The following is a 21,799-nucleotide window of genomic DNA, read 5'->3' as shown; positions in this document are numbered from 1 at the left end:
TTTAAGTAGGTCCCATTTTCCTCTTCTTTGCTTTGCTGTGTTTGAACTCAGTGGCCCAGAGTTCCTTCCTGCTGTCCCTTTCTATTTGTATATCAGTCCTGCTTGCAGTGTAATCTTTTCCAAGGCACACCGTATAGCAGCATAGGAGTCCCTGGTATCTTCCATGGAGCACATGTGGTTATACTGAAGAAACTGATTAATTCCCCCCATGCCTAGAAGTGTCTGTGTAGATGAGAACAAGGTAGTGGAAACACGTAAACCTGTGTCAGCTTCTCTTTTTTCCTGGGTGGGGATGGCATTGCTGTGACAGGAAACTGGACTTTAAACTAGTCATGATAATATCAGACAACTGAGTTCCCCACATTGACATTTTATTAAAAGTGATTGTTCCTTCTGACTGCTCTAAAATGCTTGGAAATTGCTTGTGTTGCATTAGCTGATTGGAGCTCTAAGTTAATATTTCCAGTTTACATGTATGGAATGAACTTTTTCTTTACAGGATGATATCCTGTCTTTTGATCCAGAAAAGCAGGCCATGTACCAGCAGGTATATCGTCCTGTATATTTCCAGCTGGTGGATGTGCTCCTGCACAAAGCTCAGTTTCCTTCTGATGAGGAGTACAGCTGCTGGTCCTCTGATGAGAAGGAACAGTTCCGGATATATCGGTATGACCTTTTGCCTGACACCATCCTTTAATGTTGCCCACAGGAACAAAGGGAAAGTTGTTGTGTCTATAAATTGGTTAGAAGTTGTATCAACAGTTTCGGTCCAGCTTCATTCTGCAGGAGAGATTGATCAGTGATTCTTTGCTCTTTTGCCTCTTAGAGTGGATATCTCAGACACTTTGATGTACGTGTATGAAATGTTGGGAGCTGAGCTGCTGAGCAGCTTATATGACAAACTGGGTCGCCTCCTAACCAACACAGAGCAACCATCTTCCTGGCAGGTGAGTGGGAATTTTCAAATAGATTTCCAGCCCTTAACTGCCGTTATAAAATTGGGAAGGTTGAATAGAGATGGAAGATGCTGCAAATTTTGGAGGATAATAGAAATAATGGTGGCCAGGAATGTGAAAAAGAGGCATTAAGGTGGAATGAAGTTGCATAGAAGAGTGGATAATTCTATGTTCTCAAAACACTGTGTTGGCTAGATCAATCAGATTTTACAATTTATGAAAAGTTTTAAGTTTTGGACCCAAATTAAAGACTTGACATTTTTTTTGTAGCTTGCCTATGAGTTTCTGTCTTAAAGCGGCCACTAAAAGCATCAATTGAATCCCAAGCTTTCTATTGTCTATTTCTTGTCCTAATGTTTGACACTTGAAAGTTTTTGAAGTCATTTCGGTACAGTTCACACCATTCTACAGCACTGGTTAAATTGGGCAAGGATTTTTGACAATAAAGTTGCAAAATTCATGAATACATTCTCTGCAAAGTGATGCCAGCAGCTGACTAGATTAAGTCCAAATAGAGAATATCTAACTAGTTTCGCCTACATAGAAATTGTTTCTAATCACAAGTTTTGTTATTACTGTAGGGCTTTATATGCTTAAGATTTGGATTTCTTTCAGTGGTAAAATTAAGGGGTGTAACAGATTCATTTCTATTTGTATGAGAAACATATTTCCTTTTAGTTTGGAAAAGAATGCTTGGTTGCTTCTCCTGTTTCATGCCACTAGCAATGCCGGGCCAGGGGTGTCTGTATGGCATCTAATCGGCATGTATCTGCTCACCTTGGTGTGTCCTCTGTACATAACTGGCGCAGCAAACAGTGATGGGTGTCAAACATCACTGACTTCTGGGACTTCTCATTCATCACTTTGACAACCAAGCAAGATTGCAACCTGAGCCATCATTTACAATCCAGGCACTTGGAAACCTTAACACTGTATAAGGGATGCCAATGTTGCATAATAAAGCATAATATCCTTTAACTTTGGCAGAACATAGCCTGGAATAATAATAATAATAATAATAATAATAATAATAATAATAATACTTTATTTATAACCCACCCTATCTCCTGGGGGGGGGGGGGGCAGTTGTTTCCAAACAAAAAGTGACAAACATTTAATGCCATAATAACAGACAGTCAAACTAAATCAAAACAATAAGTAAAACAATATCAATATAAACACTGTATCTTAGTCTGTCCTTGTACAGAGAGATTGAACCATGCTGTCTGACTCTTGGCACAGTGTTTATTAATGTATTTGTTGGCTCTACATTGCCTACATCCAGGTAGGGTTTAGAAGTGGAGCATTACAGACAGACCATGGACTCAATTGACAAACACTTTTCTCTGGCAGCATACAGAGGCTTTGCTTTATGGGTTCCAATCCATTGCGGAGACCATAGATGTCAACTACTCAGATGTGGTGCCTGGCCTCATTGGGCTCATCCCTCACATCAGCATCAGCAATGTGCAGCTTGCCGATACGGTCATGTTTACTATTGGTGAGGAGGCTGGGTATGAAGGAGGGAGGTCTTGAAGGGACAGGCTCTCAGAGATTGAAAGGCTGTCTAGCTCTGCTGGTCGGCTCTGTTTTTGAAATGACTGCTGGGCCCTAGTGCCCAAAAGTATAAGCAAGAATGGGTGTTTGGGTTTGTCCATTGCACCATTAATGTTTGAGCAAAGGTGCAGACTAGCTTTGACTGTGTCACATGTGTTCTGTCTCTATCTAGGGGCCCTTTCAGAGTGGTTGGCTGACCATCCTGTCATGATCAATAATGTCCTACCCCTGGTGTTGCAAGCTCTGGGCAATCCAGAGTTATCTATCTCTAGTGTCTCCACCCTCAAGAAGATCTGCCGTGAATGCAAATATGACTTGCCTCCCTATGCTGCCAACATTGTTGCTGTCTCTCAGGTAACCAACATAAAGATCTGTGGGAGGCAATATGGGGAGGTGGGGATCTTCAGCTTGTGGGCTGAATGCAGCCCAGATCTCTGTTAAACATCGGTCAGACAGGTCCATCTTTCCTGCCCTACTGCAAATCTACTACCTTCCTGTGTCTGCTTCCTCATCTATGAGGAAACTGAAGCATTGATTTTTTATTTTTTATAATATACTCATATGGTTTATGTTCTATGTGGTATGCATGGTGGGAAGGTGAATGAATTAATGGGATGGCTGTAGGTATATATATGCTTTGTGCATGGATGAAAGGGAAATGAATTTGGCTATGTCCACCATTCTTGGGTGGCCACTGACTACTTTTCTTCTAAGAGAATTGAACCCTAGACTTCAAAGAGGTTATTCACCCCAAATCTAAGATCATGGTTCCTGTGTAAAGCCTTAAATGGCTGATCCTCATTTTGAGCTATATGCAAATCTATATGTGAAAGAGGATAATTCTATGGGAGTCAGAACAGAAGAAATAAGGAGAGTAGCAAAATTCAATAGAGTCAATGTCTGTTGTGCTTTTTCAGCATACAAATATTTGAAGGCATGAAACTGTAAGAACTGTTTGAATCTATCAGTATCAAGATAGCTGTTCACCCCTCTTGGCAGCTCAAGAGGTAATAGGTTTTAAGATACTGTTGTGGGAAGGATTCTATCTAAATGAAGTTTAGTCCTTTGCTTGCTTGAACACAGTCTGTGGAGTGAAACTCCCTACTGAAAAATGACAAGCTATATTTGCAACATATGTCAGGGAACAAAAATGTTGACCCTTGCTGGCATGATGGAAGTCAAGTGTGAACCACGCATAACAAGTTTCCTGTAATGAACCTCAGATGCCCCTTCTCCATTGCAAACTATCCCAGAAAGAGCAAATCCTTTTTTGCCAGCCTTTTCCCTGGAACACCTCCCCATCCTTGTATTCCAAGACCATGTTTGGATCTCATAGTTGTCAGCGGATACTGTAAGTAACCTCTGCTATCAAAAGAAAATCAACTTTCTCTCATTTTTCCCTCCGTAGGATGTGCTAATGAAACAGATTCACAAGGTGAGATGCTTATTTTCTTCTTTGGTACAGAAGATTAAGGAATATATAAAAACCTCTTGCTACCTCTCAGGTTATTATTTTGGCAAAATCAATTCTATACCCCACATGTGTCAAACTCAAAACTTGTTGTCCAGCTGCAGCCTGCCATATCATTTTATGTGACACTCCAGATGCCGGACTGCATCTTCTGTATTTTCATCATTAGACATCATGACTAAAGCTAATGGTTGTTGTGCTACAGTAACATGTGGGAAGCTGCAATTTGTTCTGTTTCGTAAGGATAGTAGAGTTTGAATTTAGATACAAGACTTGTGGATATGATGCCTGACTTTAAAATGTCCTTTAACCTTTCCCCAATCTCAGAGCCACAAATGCTGTTGGTTTGCAGTTCCCATTTTTCCCAGTCCACATAGCAGATAATCAAAAGTGTTTGGAGTTGTCATTCAGTAACATCTAGGGACCCAAACTGGGTAAAAACTAAAGAACATTGACCACTCTATAAAAATATATAGTTGGTTCTCTGTATCCACTGATTCTCCACCCATGAATTCAACAGCCCTTTAAAGGTAACTATAAGGCTGATGTGGCCTTCAATGGAAATAAGTTTGACCCTCCTGCTATAGCCAATAAGATTAAAGAAAAGAGTATAGAAACTAATGCCCACTCCCCAAAGATAGAATTCAAATAGAATTCTGTTTGCCTCTCACCATTTTTTTGACTAAAGGTAACATGAGCCTTGCCTGTATTTATGTGTATTTCAAGACTCTTGACATGGCTACTCGGTTCTGGAGTCTTGCCACTAAATCTGGCCTGCACCATCATACAACACATCTTAAACATAAAACTTGTGGTTGAGTAATAGCATGGAGTTAAAAGTAAATAACATGAAAATGAAATGAGGACGTAAATTCTGTTGTTAGTCCCAGTTTGATGAGAGCCATTGAATCATTTGGATTTCGCTATGTTTTGATTTATCAGTAATTGATTGAATGGGTCTGCTTTCCTTAGAACTACCAATAGGATACCAGCCAAAAATAAAAATTGAAAGTGAAACATTGCCCACTTGTTCTTTCCTTCAGACAAGTCAGTGCATGTGGTTGATGCAAGCTCTGGGTTTCCTGCTGTCTGCCCTCCAAGTAGAAGAGATCTTGAAGAACCTGCATTCACTCATAACTCCTTACATCCAGCAACTGGAGAAATTGGCTGATGAAACGGTGAGCAAAATCACTTGGATGGTTCTGTTTCCGTAAGGAAAACCAAGTATATTTTTCTTTGCTATAAGCAACATCTTTAACTACTATGGCTTTTTGGCTACCAGCTGGATGTTGCCTATATATGATTTATTTTTTAGAATCCCCACCTAGTTTTATAAGCCCTTGGTCTTCTGATTCCCTGCTTGTCTGGTGAATCTCTGATTTTTTCCCTCACTCCTATTCAGGCCCGTAGCCAGGATTTCGATTCGGGGGGGGGGGGGGGAGTTTGTTTCGGGGGGGGGGGGCTGAGTCTGAGTGAAAGAGGGTCTACCCTAGCAAACCTTTTGTATTGTTACCCCAGTACCCCCATGCATATGGGATATATTGAGTATAGTGATCAGATCATGATATGAATAAACATAGCAGTTTAAATAATGCACCAGTAAGGTCTTTTCACGAACCACCATGAGAATTTCGGGGGGGGGGGGGCTGAAGCCCCTCAAGCCCCCCCCCCCCCCCCCCCCCAGGCCTACATGCCTACTCCTATTCTATCCCTAGTTCTAAAAACTAGGAAAGTGGAATATCTGATGAGAATGAAAACTTTTCAGGGTTGAAAGGTTATATGGTTCTTTTGTCCATATAAACAACCTGAAATACCTGTTACCAGCCTGAAATATGTTAGTGGCCCATTACCTGGGTCCGCCAATATAGTAATGCCTTGCCTTGCAGCCAAATCCTTCCAACAAGCTGGCTATCATCCACATCCTGGGCCTTCTCTCCAATCTCTTCACTACATTGGATATCAGCCACCATGATGATGATCATGAAAGCACAGAGGTCAAGAAGCTGCCGGTGCCACAGGGTCCAAATCCGGTGGGTGTTACTGTGTACCTGGATTGTACTCAGTCAGAGAACTAGTTACCTCCCTTGCCATTTAACTATGTTTTCTTTTAACTCGTTGGAAGGGGGCTGTGGAACTGTGTTTGTATTCCATTGCATATCTGCATGAGACATTAGATCAGCCACCCCAGATCATAAGCTATTTGACATGACTGCTGAGTAAACAAAGCTGTGCTGAGAACTCCCCTTAGAAAGAAGTGTAGGTTTCATTTGCATTGACTTTTGAAAAATCACTGTCTTGAAAAGTCTGTAATGCATTTTCACTTCCTGTATTTGAATTACCATTTCCAGTACTAGGGTGGAACAGATCAATTCCAAAATGACCTCCTATGCTTCCCCCATCCTCTCTTCCTGTAGGTAGTGGTGGTGCTGCAGCAAGTATTCCAGCTCATCCAGAAAGTCCTCAGCAAATGGTTGAATGATGCACAAGTTGTAGAGGTAATGTTTGTGGCAGGTTAAAAAAACCCTCAACAACTTTTATCCCAGTCAGGCTATCTTGGCCAAGCAGCTGTAGCATAGAGGTAGGCAGTACAGCAATTCAGCGAATAACTTTTGAAGCAAGCCTAACTTTTGAAGCAAGCCTTCAACGCTGGCTCTTCGACTTAGAAATGGAGATGAGCACCACACCCCAGAGTCAGACATGACTGGATTTAATGTCAGGGGACTACCTTTACCTTTTTTACTATTAGTATTGGCTAGTGGGACTACATCCTCAGTTCTTGTGCACTGAGTTGAGACAATTCCAGCATTGGACTGTGGGTGAGAAAATAAGCACACAAAGAATCAGGTATGTTTATCTTGGGTATCAATGGAAAGGATCTGTGTATCTTAATTGTAAACCTAAGCTAATCAATTTATTACTGTTTTAAAGGCTAGAGGGTTTTTTTTGGATAGAGTCCAATTTCTGTTCTGAGAATTCTACTGAGATGAGGGTACAAAAGTGACAACTGTTGAGTATGTGGGAGACTTCCTATTTGTTTAGAAAGGCAGAAGCAATTGCAGCAGATAGGCTCTGGATTCAGCAGAGGGAGACTCTTACCTGCTGATTTCATGTGCGAATAAGCCATAAGAATGTAAGGAAAATTATGCAGTGGTTATTCATTCTCTCCACAATAATTTTCCTAATAAAATGATTTCTTCATTTTTACCACAAAATGGAATTAGCACATTAGAAGGGATTCTGGGTTCTGTGTAGGTACAATGGTAAATATTTGGCTGAGAACAAGAGCATGAGAGATGTGAGATCCTGTAGGTAGAACTACTTCACACCAAACTAAGTATAAGTTGTTGACATTTCGTTTGGGAAGCAGCATTACTTCCTATGGCTATAAGTGTTAACGGATATTTCACAATAGCAAATTGAAATACAGAGATGTTCGGGATAGGCCATAAAATTTCTGTTAATCAAAACAAAGGATACTGAGAAAGCTGATCCTGGAATAGGGCCCTCTTAGATCCAAGTAGAATATGTCTTTAGCAAAGGGACACATTATTAGCCAGTTCTCCCTTGATGCAGGTTTTATTGTCTCCACAGTCTGTGTGTTCCATTTTTGAGAAGTCTGTGAAGACCCTCCTGGATGATTTTGCACCTATGGTGCCTCAACTGTGTGAGATGTTGAGCCAGATGTACAGCACTATTCCTCAAGCATCTGCCATTGATCTCACCCGGCAAGTAAGTTTACATCCAAGATTTTTGATAGATGCTAAAATTAAATTGGAGGCTAATATCTGTTAATCAGTTCACCGCCCTTGATTAGCCACTCCTTCCAATAGGTATGAATGCTCAGAAAATGATCCCCCTTCATTTCTTGTATGGTTATGTCAACCTTCTCTATCATGTTGCCCTCTTAATATGATTTATTAAAAACCAATCATCCTCAGCATGGCCATTGGCTTATCTGGCCTGGGAAGATGCTAATTGTCATCCAACAACAGGCCAGATGAAAGTAGCGTAAGAGTACCAGGGAGAACACCAGGTTGGATAAAGATGGCGTCTGTGTGTATGTACACACCAAACATTTCCAAAGCTAATTGGCTCCTATCTCCTTTGGCAGGTTACTAGTAAGAGCTTTGCTGAGATAGATAAGACAGCTAGCTAGGTTTGGCACCAATGACTTCATGTGGGCTTGGGCACTAAGAATGTGGGGTATAATTGGGCATACCAGATTTCTCTGGCTTCAGTTTTCCTTCTCTCTTATATATCCTCAGCTGGTTCACATCTTTGCCCACGAGCCTGCCCACTTCCCGCCCATCAAGGCGCTCTTTCTGGTCGTCACATCAGTTACACTAACCCTCTTTCAGCAAGGTACGTGTGCTGGGCTCCCTCGGTTTTGTGGGGCTGCCATATTGGGAATGGCTCTACCTATTGACAGCTCTGTGGATTGGCCTGTAGAGTGTGTGCAGGTAGGCAGACACGCCTCTGATTGTGGCAGTGGCTGTTGAATTGTGAAAACCATTACCCTTTTTCACATTATGGTATTAACTAGTGAGACAGACTCTCCTGCCGAGGTAGTCTACTTGACATGCTCTTCCCTAAGTCTCAGGGCTTGCGTAGGTACTAAGGCTGTCACTTGTCTAATTATATCCCCTTTGGAGTTACACTCTTTTCCTGTCAGACCCTCAGTTTCAAGACCTAAAGGCAAGTGAAGTGAGTTATCTACTTCACTTAATGCTTGGCTTTGAGTAAAGAGAAAGAAGCACTCGAGTGTTACATTTCTGTTCTGCTTAAAAGAGCACACATACACACACACACCCTGCCCAAGTGCTTGATGTGAAATCACCTGTCTCTACCAGTTTTTTTTTCTTGTACCCTGTATACATTATTTGCACTACCCACCTACCCCTGATTTCTCTTCAGATTATTCCTTTTGGAACTTCTGAGTTCCCAGCAAGTATTTGAGCTTTCCTTTATTTATATATATGTGCCATACTTCTAACACGTTGATCCCAGTTAAGCGGGAAAGCTTCGGATATATGTAGTTCCAGCCAAATCAGTATGCTATAGCAAGGGTAGTAGCGTGTTTGCTCCCTTTTCTGGGTGCTTTGTTGTATTTTGAATTGCTGGGGAGTTTTCAATGGCTTGAAGTGATGCCCCTGTTGCTACCTGGCTATGTTGAGCTGAAGCATTCACAAAGAGGAAGAAGATCCTGACAGTGCCAGATAAAATCACTGCGGAAGGGGAAGTGTGGTTACTAAGTACCACCAATTGTGTTTTGCTCAACCAGAGAGGCATCTGGTTGTGCATGAAATAAAAAAAATACCATGTTGTTACTGCCCAAGAGGAACTATAGTAACATTTCAGCATATTTTGACCATGCCACTTCACTACTGGATTTGTTATCTGAGTGGAACCATCTTTCAGGACCAAGCATTTAAGGATAACATGTGCCCTGTGCAAATGTGCTAGTTCTCCAAATGAGACTGGTGTCTGGTTAGCTCCTGCTTCTCCTCCACCCCTGCTAGGGTGCAATGAACTCTCCCTTCCCATCCTTGGTGCTTGGCAGGGGACTCCGGGCAACAGGCCTATTCCTTTGCACTTTCTTTATGTTCTTGGGTTTCCAAGCTCCATGATTTTGTATGTTTTGTTTCTTTAACTTGCTTCAAGCTGCTCATGCGCCTGCTCTCCTCAACCCACCCCCCGGCACCCTCCTTCCCTTCCCTTACTCCTGTTTTCACTTGTAAATTATTTCTGTATCACATAACTATATGATGTTGAGTTGCTGTTTGTATGATTTTTCTCTTCAGTTACATCTTTATTATATTTTTAGGGCCCAGGGATCATCCTGATATTGTTGATTCATTTATGCAACTCCTGGCACAGGTGTGTTTTAGTTTCTTATTCATTCACTTTCTGTTCTCTCTCTTTCTCTTTTTTAATTCAATTTAAACCTATTTTTAGCTTTCTGTTGACAACGTTTTTCCTTTTAGTTGAATATCGAGTTTCTCCATCTGTTTCCGTGGAAGTTGAAAACAAAACATTCTCCCTTTTCATAGGTGTTAGTTTGTCCCTTCTGCTCCCTGGGGGACGGTGCTTAGTGATATAACAAGGCTTGTAGGCTGGGTTTCTCTTTTGAGTCCACTGCAAAATGGCAAATGCGGTTCAAGAGCCATAGTGGGTAGCATTCAAGTCCAGGTATAAATGTGTATGTTTCTCTACAGTGATTCTGAGCTCTACACAAATGCAGATGCATCCAGTCTTTGCTTCCTTGGTGAGAGTGGTGTTCAGTTACATGGTGGTTTGCCTCTAAGCTCCTGGAAGGAGCATCTGATAATATGGAAGTAACCTTAAGGCAGGGATAAGAGACGAATCTTGGTTTTTTGACCTATTTAATCTAAAAACCTTTCTGTCCTCCATTGTTTACCATTCCTCCTGAGGCTTTTTAGGATTGCTTTCTTTCAGATTATGAATCATGTACACACCCCATCTCTAATGGTGCAGTGACGTCATGCATAGGGCAGGACAATGATGATGGAATACAAACTGCATAGGGGCTAAAACCTAAATGAAAGATGAACCTGTACTGTATTTGGATGGGAAATACCTAGATTGGAAATAAGCAGCAGTCCTAGAAGGGGGTAGAATTGATAGGGGAAGGATTTTGGTATGTCTTTTTGGCTTTGCCTTATCATTGCTTAACGGGTTTTCTATTAAACCACAATATGGGAAAGTGTCTGTGCCCTTAGCTCCCCCTTGTGGTGGTTTATGCTGCTTGCAAATCTGGCAAGCAGTAGTATTAATCCATCTCAAATTTCTCTTCAGTAGAACCTTCAGCAAATTTTGAAATTTACTGCCAGTACTCTAATTACAGCTAAGTAGTGCCCTTTTCAATGTTTGTTTTTGTTTTGTCATCTGGTTAAGAAACTGGCTGCTAATGTATTGTTAAATGTCAAAAATGAAATTGGCTGAAACTGTGTAGGTGTATTTTGATGATAGATCAATAAAACTTGAGAGTTGTAAGTGGGGGAAAAACTTAAAGCTGAGGAGGCAATAAGAGGAAAGGGACTGGAACAAGCAAGCACAGGCCTTTTTCATCACTGCTACCCATTTGTTGACAACATAACAGCAGATCAGCCTCCTTACATTTAGAGGGGAACAACTTGGGCCCCTGTCCTCTGATCACCTCCATCCGTAGTGGTTATTCTAACTATGCATAAATGGAGCTTTGAAAGTTGTGTATCAGTATATTCAGTACAATGCTGTTAATATCTCTCTATTTGCTTTATATAGATGCATATATCTTTCCTACCACCCTTCTCATGCTTTCCTCTTGACTGAATGAGAAGTTCTTTTGGTCATAAATAGTTTATGAGAAGTTTTGGTTAAACCAGGCAGGAGCAATTTTCGGCCTTCCAGGTGTTTTGACTTCAGGCCCTTAAGCAGCTGGGGGAAAAAGGAAGGAGCCTGAGGCTATTAGGAATTGTGATAGTTGGAGTCCAAAACACCTGGAGGGCCCACGTTTGTTCATGCCTGGGTTAGACATTGACTGAGTTTGTCCAATTTAGCTACTCTGAGCTGCATGCTGATTTCTTCTAACTTTGCTTAGGAGACATGAAAACTAGGAGCCTGAAGATACTATACTATACAACTTGGGCCACTGGAGTTCATATTGATGTTAAATAAGAAGAACATTGATGACATTGTCACATATGAATAATATCTGTCAACAAAATACAAGAATTTTTGGAAAAAATATTCTAAGACAAAATATTAGTTTCAGCTTTGTCACGTTCTGACATTACTTTCTCAAACTGTAAATTTCAGTCCCTGTTGGTACCTTTCCTTCATCCCTGTCTACTGAAAAACCTTTAGGTCCTCACTACTGGCCAAGTAAAAGTTGAATGCATGCATTCCCATGGTCTGAATCAGTATAAGAAGTACTAGCACAGTACAGACAATACAAAGGTCTGCCTCAAGTGACAAGTGCTCATTGGTATCCCAAAGGACGTGGCCTCCCAACTCACCCACTGCTTTGTTGATATCATCTTTTCTGTCTTTTCCTTAAGATAGGTAGACAGATTCCTTCACAGAACTGATTTAATAGGCGCACACTAGCTGCTCACTTACTGGCTGGCCAAGATTGCAGTTTTAGATTGCATGTGAAACTCACGTTGAGTTTTATTTATGGCTTCCTGGAGTATGAAGCAACCAACAGGGCAGGGCAGGACCTTACTTATGTAGGTAGGTTCTTTCCAAAATAGTTCTAATAAAGAAGGAGATTTTGCAAAAGGCCACATTGCTCTCAAGAAGGAATCTGAGGGACCTTCAGGAAATCGTCAAGAAAATATGTGTCAAACAGTATGTTTTTGTGCCCCTGAAGAAGCTGAATTATTTATATCTCTTGTTTTGGTTGCAAGCCTTGGCCACCTTTAAAAACAAATTTGCAGTTGAATGTGGGCATCAATTTGTATGGCAAGTAGCAACTAATGTGTGCCCATGATTCCCCATCTAACAATCCTTTTGTTCATTAATTTGGTTTAAAATCAAATCAAAACATTGAATAGTTTCTAAATTTATATACCATTGGCAGAGCCGCCAGGCAGTTTATAATAACAAGATACAATTTATTTAATTCAAAAAACAACACCAAGGTCATGAATATGTTTTCAGAAAGTCACCAAAGAAATCGGAAGCTAAAAATATTTATCCTGCTTTGCTGAACATATTTAGGTCATGCACCTCAATGTAGCAAGGATACAGCAGATTTCTTAGAAAGAGAATTATAATGGGTGAGTGACACTACTGAAAGAACCTTTCTGCTGTTGATCATCAGTCTGCTTTCTCTTGTCTGTGGCATTTTGAACAGAGATTCCTCTGATCTAAACAAATAAAGAAGAAGAATGTGGAAGAGGAAGTTCATGATGAGGAAAATTTTACTAAGTCTAACCTCCCTTGAAGTCAGCCTTAACTTGGGAAAATTTTCAGGTTAATATCTGTTTAACTGTTTGTTTTTATAGGTTTTATTTCCTGCCCTCGTGAAGTCTTAAGGCAGCAAATAGATAAAACAATATAAAAAATTTCAACAATTCCAAATTAAAATCAAGAAATAATTTAAATAAGATAAAAAATATGTTAAACATTGAAACAAGTTAAAAGATTTTTTTAATTACTGTACAAGAGTTAAAACCATGTTCATGCTTAAAAATAAATTAGTCCCCAGGGACCTTAATAAATAATAAAAACATGTCTTGACTTGGGACCAATTAAAGCCAACACTGGTGCCAGTTGGGCTTTTAAGAGGCGGACATTCCACAAGTGAATTGAGTTAATGGCTCCTTTGAAAGTGGAAAAAGCACATATATATCTGGATGAGAAATGGGTACTGCAGCTGAGTTCCTGGGAGGAGGGGTTACCCACTGTAGTCCCGGAGGGAAGAGGAGGCGGATGAGGCCTAGGGCACCACTTTATTTACTCAGCTCCTTTTCCTCTTCTTGTTTGTCATGCATGTCTGTTTTGCTTGGGCAAAGGAAGGGAGGTACTGGGCAAAAACACACAGCAAGTGGAAGAGGTACAGGCACTGTCCACAGTGCAACATATCCTGTAGATCCTGGCTCCTTTTCCTCATTCCCTGTGCCATGTAATTCTGACATTCGCCATCCAAGGATTGATACTTTCCCTGTTCCTGGCCTCAGAAACTGCTAATTCACAAAGCTGCCATTTTAGCAGGATTTGGTTTCTGTTTATTTATTTATCGTGTCATCAGCAACCATTGTATTACAATTCTAACTGAGCAAAACAAACACAGAGATTAAAAAGAAAAAGAAAAAAAAGAAAAAAAAAGAAAGAAAGAAAAAACCACACAGATTTTGTAAATTTGGTATTTGGTTAAATGGTTTCTGTTAATTGACTCTCATCCATCCAGGTTTTGATTCAGCTGACTTCAACAGCAAGAAGAAATAGAGTTAATGTCATCAGCAACTCCATCCAAATAATTGTCTTCCCTTATGACTGCAGATAGATCTTAAATAACATGGCAGCATAACTAATTTCCCCTCTCTTATGCAAACAACTTAGTAAGATGACCCAGGTAATGTTAACGAGATAGGTCTGTTATCATAGGGAAGCAATCTCCCCTTAGACTCGTAGAGTGAAATCTGAGTTCAGAAGGAAGATTCCTTGCAGCATCAGAATATGACATGTGCTTTTGGCCACTGAAATGTTCAAGTAACAGTCCTCACAGAAATATCAGGTTGCTCAAATGAGGAGATCATTGGGAATGCCACAAAGATGTTTTCCCAGTCAAGTAAGTGGAATTACAGATATATACATTATCCTGAACTGATATAGTCCCCATATCAGTTCATTTTTTTAAAAAAAAATTGCCTTAAGCCTAAACATTTCTGATGCTCTTCTTGCCTTGACATTCCTTTAATTAATTTCACCTCTACCACCAGCCTGCGCAAACTCATTGTTTCAACAAGCAAAGGAGAGAGGCTTAGCTCTTTAATTTCTGAATATTCAGGTAGATTGGGGAGGAAGTGTGTCAGCCAACTTGTACTTCTCTACTGTACTTGTCCTTACTCTCTCTTTCTCGGTTGCATAGCGCAAAAATCTGTTATATGCTATGCATAGCAATTAGAGTTTCTGTAATACATTTCACTCCTCTAATAAGCACATCTTTTTGTGTCAATATATATGTGTGTTTGATTATGTATAAAATGCATTTATTTAAAAAGACATACTCAATGTATGGCAAAAACAACAACAACAACAAAAACTTTATTTATATTCCACTCTATCCCCCCAGAGGGACTCAGGATGGATTTAAAACATAAAAGGCAAACATTCAATGCCCAAATACAACAACAATACATCCATACTAAAAAAAATTAAACAACCTAACATATAAATATGAATTATGACTTAACAACTAAAATTAAATAAAAAAACACAACCTGTTATGACAGAAATAAGACAAAACATGGAATGAAAATAATAATTTCCCAGTTCCTTGGGGCAAATTGATTAATCATTGCTCAAGATATCTGATTAGCTGGTGGGGAGAGCAGGGCACAGATACAGATGGCAACTATTAATCAGAGGTATAATGGTAGTATTACCAACTACTATTCCTCCTCCTTGTAAGTCAGTGAGCAAAGGTATGTCTTCAGCTGTTTCTTGAAAGCGGGGAGGGAGGGGGCCATCTTTAACTCCTTAGGAAGGGAGTTCCAGAGGTGGGGGGCAGCCACAGAGAAGGCCCTTTCTCTTGTTCCCACCAGCCGTGCTTGGGACGGGGTCGAACTGAGAGGAGGACCTCCTCCGATGACCGCAGTGTCCAATTTGGTCTATAGAGAGAGATGTGGTTTGTCAAATAGTCTGGACATGGGCTATTGAGGGCTTAAAAGGTAAGAACCAGTACTTTGTATTTAGCTCAGAAGCAGACTGGCAGCCAGTGAAGCTGCCACAGCATGGGAGTGGTTCTCTCCTTGAACGGCCCTCCAGTTAGAGACGTGGCTGCCAATCTCTGGACCATTTGAAGCTTATGAACTATCTTCAAAGGCAGCCCCACGTAGAAAGCGTTGCAGTAGTCCAAATGGGATGTGATTAAGGTGTGAACTACCATGGCTAAGTCAGGCATCTCAAGGTATGGGCGCAGCTGGCACACAAGATTTAACTGTTCAAAGGAACTCCTGGCCACCGCTGACACCTGGGGTTCCAGGGTCAGTGATGAGTCCAGGATCACCCCCAGACTGCAGACCAGCGTCTTCAGGGGGAGTGCGACCTCATCCAGCACAGGCTGTAATCCCACACCCTGATCTGCCTTACAGCTGACCAGGAGTACTGTACCTCTGTCTTGTTTGGATTTAGTTTCAGCTTGTTGGCCCTCATCCAGTCCATTACTGATGATGTTCAGGACCAGAATGGCATCCTTGGCATTAGGTGGAAAGGAGTAATAGAGTTGGGTGTCATCCACATAAATTGTGTCAACTGCCCTGGCCATCTCCGTATTCCAGAAGTCTGCCAGGACTTTGACAGAATCACCTACCAAAGAGGGAGGAAAATCCCCAAGAGCCGTCAGGAATCCATCTGGATCCATAAGCCTCCTGGGGCAGACCTTGGTAATAGGTCCTCCACCCATGCAGAGCCCCAGTGAGCCTAAACCTGACTAGGTAGGGATTGGTCCATGACAAAGAACGGTGGACAGTTCCTCCACAATAGAATCACCATGATCCTGCTCCAAACAGAAGACCAGATCTCATGTGTGTCCACTATGGGTGGGGCCAGATACCATTTGGGACAGACCCATGGTTGTTAGGGTGGCCATGAAGTCCTGTGCCACTCCTGACAGGGTGGTCTCGGCATGGATGCTGAAGCCTCCTAGCACAACTAGACATTGGGACTACAACACCAGGCCTGAGACCACCCCAGCTAGCTCAGGCAGGGAGACTGTTGAGCAGCGGGGTGGACAGTACACCAACAGAAGCCCTGTTCTGTCTTGGCCATTCACCCTTAGATAGACACATTCAAATGTGGTCAACTGTGGAACAGGACACCTAGTCAGGTGGATAGAATCTTTATAGACCACTACAACTCCTCCTCCCCACCCCCAGTTCTAGCCTACTGCTGCACACTGAAACCTGGTGGACAGAGTTGAGAGAGATTTACTCCCCCTCCTTCGTCCAACCAGGTCTCAGTAATGCAAGCCAGAGCAGCATGTTCTTTTAGAATTAAATTAAATCAGTAAATGGATGTCTTTCCATTTACTGACCTGGCATTAAGCAGCGGGACTTTCAACCCGAAGGGCCTGCCTTCTTGGTTACCCAGATTATTTGGAAGGGGAGGTGGGTGAGGAGCCACGAGGTATCTCATGCACTCCCTGGGCCGCCTCTTCTTCCTGCATCTCCCATAACTTTGGAGCACAGGGATGATGTTTTCCCCATCCCATGGAACTCCCTCCTGCCCCTGCATTATGCCTCACCTATTAACAAAAGCTATAATAGGAAATATTAGGCAGAAATGATTTTTTAATACAGTAAAGTTTGGAAGCATCACTAATATAAAAAATATATAAATTCTGCAAGTTAGTACAGGTGGATTTTGAGCAAAGGAAATCATTAGAAAAGTTAAAACTAGGTTTGTTGTCTGTCCTTTAGCATTACATAGTGAGAGGGGGCATAGTTATTTGATTTTTCTGGTTGTGAAGAGAATAAATAATGAGGAGAGAATAGGTGAGGCAAAGCTATTGAAGCCAGTAATTGAAACAACAGAGCTAGCTGCAAGTATAATGTGGTGCCGTCTCCGGAGTTAATACACTTCATTACTTTGGGGGTGGGGGGAGAGGGGGTGTACAAATTGGTGAGAAGAGTCCTTGTTAAGTCATATGTTTAAGAATTCCTTGATGAAGCAGATACCTCTCTCCTTCAGGGATGAGACGACAGTAGGGACTGCTATCCACAGTACTGAACAGGCTAAAGGTGTAAAGTTCTTTCCCGTACTTGCTGTCTATGGTGCTGAAATATGCTGTTAGGAAGAAATATTTCTAAAAGCCAATAAACTACCAGTGATATGTCTTAACGAAGATTATTTTGCTAGGCTGTTCTACTTCCTCTGTAGTTTGGAGTTCCCCCACATCTCTGCTTATCTTCATTTGTAGTAAAATAGAAATCCTAAGAGGCTTTCTAGGTAAGGCTTCAATTATGTTGTCTCTTCAGAGGGCCCTAATTACATGGAACTCTATAGACCCTTCATTTCAGAAGTGCCAGCTTATATACTCTGCCTTTCTTTATCTTATTGTACACCATGGCTGTTGGCCAGGTAAGTGCGTACATAGGCCATGGCCAGGGGGTACCCTGTGGCACTAGCTTGCCCTTGGTTTGCCAGAGCTGTGTTTATTCTCTGTGTATATATGTGTACCTTGCAGGCACTCAAACGGAAACCAGACTTGTTCCTGTGTAGCAGCCTGGATGTCAAAGCAGTTTTCCACTGTGGTAAGTCGGCAAACACTATAAAAGAGAGCTCCCCAACAGCTCCACGCCTGTGTAGGGATAGAAGATTATTTACTCAAAAGGGTTTGTGCTTCTTAGAGATTCAGCCCAATGCAAGAAGTGGAGTCAAGACCACATTTTTTTGCTATGTAAATATCTCCAAACTCAGACAGGCTAAAGCTCTAGATAAAACCTATGTGTTGCAGAGGAGATTTTTCCTCCCAATCCATGAAGAAAGTATGGAGTTGTACTAGTTGAGTCTTGAATTGTTCTTTTCTGTCTAGGTGTGATCTCTCTGAAGTTCCCTGAGGCCCCAACAGTCAAAGCTGCCTGTGGCTTTTTTGTGAGTATCTGTTTGTTAGCTGATGGCGCAGGCAGAGCTGTGTTTAGAAAAAGTGACTTGGAAGCAATTGTTCTAGGACAGGACCATTTAAAACTGGGGGAGACTTCCACTTGTGAGGCTATGGTGTGAGGATTGGAAACCAAGGGACTGTCTTCTCCCATTTTTATGTTCTGCTATTCTGTTGTGTTGTATGTACAGCAAGGATCAGCCTCCCATCTAAAATAGTATTTCTCTTTTCGAAAGAAACAGAACGTTTCCAGTACCTCTTTCTAACCACTTGTTTGTTGCAGACTGAGTTGTTGCCACGCTGTGGGGAGATTCCACCTGTGGGACAAGTCGTACATGAGAATGGCAAAATGTTGCTGCAAGCTGTCCTTGAGGTAGGGAGTGAGGATCTTTCATTATATAGCTGGAAATAATAATGGATTTACTTGTCCCGCTGAGTTTCATTCAAGGATTTGCCACCTGATATTTTGCAGTTTGCTACAATTATTATTATTATTATTATTATTATTATTATTATTATTATTTGTATCCCACCCCATCTCCTGAAAGGACTTGGGGCGGCTCACAACATACGTAAAAACAATAAACAATATGCACAAATAAATGACAAGTTAATAAAGGAAGAAAACAAAATAAAACAAAATGCACAGATTAAACAGTAAACAATAAACACTTTAGTTAAAAACATTAAAAACGCAGTAGTCCCAATAGATCAAACAAACTAGATAAAAGCCAAAGTACCCAAATATATCCATAAAACAAAGACCTCTTCCACATTAAGGGGATATTACTAATCATTTTCAAAGGCCTGCTTAAGTAGCCAGGTCTTTAAGTGATGAGGGTAGCTGTTTGTCTGATTTCTTTGGAGAGGGCATTGCAGAGCCGGGGGGCCATTATTGAGAAGGCTCTCTCCCTCATTCCCACCAAGGGAGCATCACTTATAATGGAGGCAGGACTGAAAAGAGGGCCTCCCCAGTCGATCTTAAAGCTCAAGCATTCACTGAAACCCTTAATTAGACCCATGGTTCTTACCGATAGAGCCATTCTAGCCTTATAGCGTGAAGTTCCCTCCTTGTTTGTAATTTCTGGAAGAACTAACTGGATTTGCATCATTCCTCAGGGTGTAGGAGGCCAAGCTTCACGGAATTTGATGGATCACTTTGCTGAGATTCTCTTTGCCCTCAACAAACATTGCTTCAGCTACTTGAGTGTGTGGATCAAGGAAGTGATGCAACAAGATGGTTTTCCATCGGCTCGTGTCAGCCCTGAGCAGAAGGAGATCTTCAGCCAGCAAATTCTTAGGTGTGTTCCCTCTTGGTGTCTTTTCTGAGAGAGAATTGGGGAAGATATGTGATACGGTTCTCCAGTTAATGAATGTTTCTCTATGCTCTGAAGTTGGTAGGAGGGAACTGTTAAGGTTAACTTCAAACATTTTAGGGGTTCTCGGTAGTCCTGCTCCAGTTTCCTATGCTTAAAAGAGATTGCTTAAAGCCCAAGATTCTTGAAAGACTATGTTAGTTCTATACAACTAAGGAGTTTAGAGATTATTAATGTATGTCACCCTAATATTGAATAAGAAAATGGTAGTGACATTTTGGGGGATCAAAAGAAAACCAAACAAAAAAACTACTACTAGAGAAAATGTTAAAAATGTAAGAGAATAAAAGTAAATGTAATTTATAGACAGGCATTTGGGGTTATTTATGTTGATGTTCTTACATTTTGCCTGTATGCACCTAAAAAAGACTTGTGTTACCTACTGCAGTATACTTCTTTTCTTGATTGCCTATAGAATTTGCTCAGTCAATCATCTTTCTTGGATATTTTTTTACCTAAATTGCCCTGCTTTACTACACGCTAGTTTATCTTCTCCCTACAGTTGGAAACTTCTTTTAACTTGATTCAAGTGATCTAAGTAATAGCTCCACTTGTAATGCAGGCATTTACTTATTTAAACTACCAAAAAAGGCTGCAAGATGAGGCCTACTAGATGATTGTAGTAATTTATAGGTTCAGATTAATTCTTGATCAGTTATCACTTGGAAGACTGACGGACATGGACAATAAATGTTCTCTCAGTTATGGTTATAGTATTTATTTATTTATTTTTTAAAAATTATACCAGTCACCTGTGGCATGCGTGCAATGTATATCTCTTTGTGCTTGGATCTTCATGGCGATGAAATTACCCAATGCCTTTATCTGGATGCATTTGGGCCAAATGAGTTATCTCTTTATTTTCTTCTTGACAGTAGGTGTTGCTTTATTGTAAATAATGCTGCTGTCATTTTCAACTGCTATGGATGCCTACAGATAAAAACATCTCAGAATAGGTGGTAGTGGTGGTAATGGCAACAAGTAGAAGCATTGGAAAGTGGATGTCTGCATAATTGTAGCCTACTGCTAGTTATTCCTTTTTGTTTTCTACTATGTCTTTGCTGTCGGTTTTTCACTGTCTTTCCTTTGTGTTAGCAGAGAACGTGTGAACAAGCGACGTGTGAAGGAGATGGTTAAGGAATTCACACTTCTTTGTCGGGGACTACATGGTACTGAATACACAGCAGACTATTGATGGGGCTATGAAGCAAAAAACTGTAGCATGAACAGGTCTGATGACTACCTGTCACTGCCCTATGCTGCTACTGAACCAGGACAATAACTCTTCAACTAACCTGCTGAGGTTGCTCCTATCCAGATGGGCTGCTTGTCCATCCCTCCTGCATGTTCAGAGGCAGCAGGCTGCAAGGACTTGGAGCAGAAGCTGGAGCCGAGGACAGCCCCTCCCTACACTGGGCTGGTGCAATGACTAGCCCTTGCCTCCCTGGCACCCTCCTGTAGACAAATGTGTGGTATTATCTGTTCCTAAAGAGTCTGCCCTTGCCCTGCATGTGGCAGCTTGTGTCTGATGGAAGTGGAAGGCCCTGCAGCCTTGAATTATATTAAGACTGTTTCTAAGTTGTGATCTTCAGTGAATTGTGGAGGGTGGGGTGGATTAATCTGGGAATGGAGGAGAGCTAAAGTGTTGGGTCTGGCAATTATACTTTCATTTGCCCTAACCAAAGTGGGTAATAAACAACTATCTATCACATCCAAAAGACATCCAGTTTCTGCAGTAAGGTATGAGAAGGAGCATTTTCTGAGAAACAAATGTTTCTAGAGGAACATCCTGGAAATATCATATGTAACTTGTCCCTTCAAAGCTGCGAAGAAGTGAACAATAGCTGCTAGACTCACTGCGAAAGATCAAAAAGTCCTGGTGCCTTTTCTTCCTGAGGCTTAAGATGCCATAATAGATTTGGGGATGTGGTGGCTGTTGTGGTTGAGGTGGGGTCAGGAGGGACTAGGAAGAGGAAGGAATTATTTTCATATGGAGACAGCTGATGTCACAGGATTGGAGGCTGATGGAGTGGAGCCATTCTGCAATTCATACCCACTGCAGGTGCAGTCTCTCTCCCTTCAGTTCCTGGATGTAGTTATTTAGCTTCCA

The 21,799-nt window shown here is 41.3% G+C and overlaps 1 protein-coding gene across 3 annotated transcripts in view; it reads left to right on the top strand.

Moving 5' to 3' along the window:
* The window catches only part of IPO13 (importin 13), a 58,471-nt gene extending 37,064 nt beyond the window's left edge, over positions 1–21,407 (top strand). The window contains exons 5-20 of one of the 3 annotated variants that reach the window (XM_060773347.2): positions 500–666; positions 827–947; positions 2,310–2,457; positions 2,686–2,867; positions 3,922–3,948; positions 5,028–5,162; positions 5,871–6,014; positions 6,399–6,479; positions 7,576–7,713; positions 8,250–8,346; positions 9,809–9,861; positions 17,900–17,966; positions 18,248–18,306; positions 18,597–18,686; positions 19,433–19,614; positions 20,788–21,407. In XM_060773347.2, coding sequence (XP_060629330.1) covers positions 500–666; positions 827–947; positions 2,310–2,457; positions 2,686–2,867; positions 3,922–3,948; positions 5,028–5,162; positions 5,871–6,014; positions 6,399–6,479; positions 7,576–7,713; positions 8,250–8,346; positions 9,809–9,861; positions 17,900–17,966; positions 18,248–18,306; positions 18,597–18,686; positions 19,433–19,614; positions 20,788–20,884 — 1,788 coding nt within the window. In that variant the 3' untranslated portion in view covers positions 20,885–21,407. Of the gene's footprint in view, positions 1–499; positions 667–826; positions 948–2,309; positions 2,458–2,685; positions 2,868–3,921; positions 3,949–5,027; positions 5,163–5,870; positions 6,015–6,398; positions 6,480–7,575; positions 7,714–8,249; positions 8,347–9,808; positions 9,862–17,899; positions 17,967–18,247; positions 18,307–18,596; positions 18,687–19,432; positions 19,615–20,784 lie in introns of those variants that run through there. The other 2 variants (XM_060773346.2, XM_060773348.2) reach the window with 2 other exon arrangements.
* Positions 21,408–21,799: the final 392 nt, after the last annotated feature.

Source organism: Anolis sagrei, chromosome 4 (genome assembly GCF_037176765.1).
Source record: "Anolis sagrei isolate rAnoSag1 chromosome 4, rAnoSag1.mat, whole genome shotgun sequence".
In the NCBI taxonomy this organism is placed as follows: Eukaryota; Metazoa; Chordata; class Lepidosauria; order Squamata; family Dactyloidae; genus Anolis; species Anolis sagrei.
Note: the sequence above shows the minus strand (reverse complement) of the source record. Positions and strands in the feature narration are given on the sequence as shown.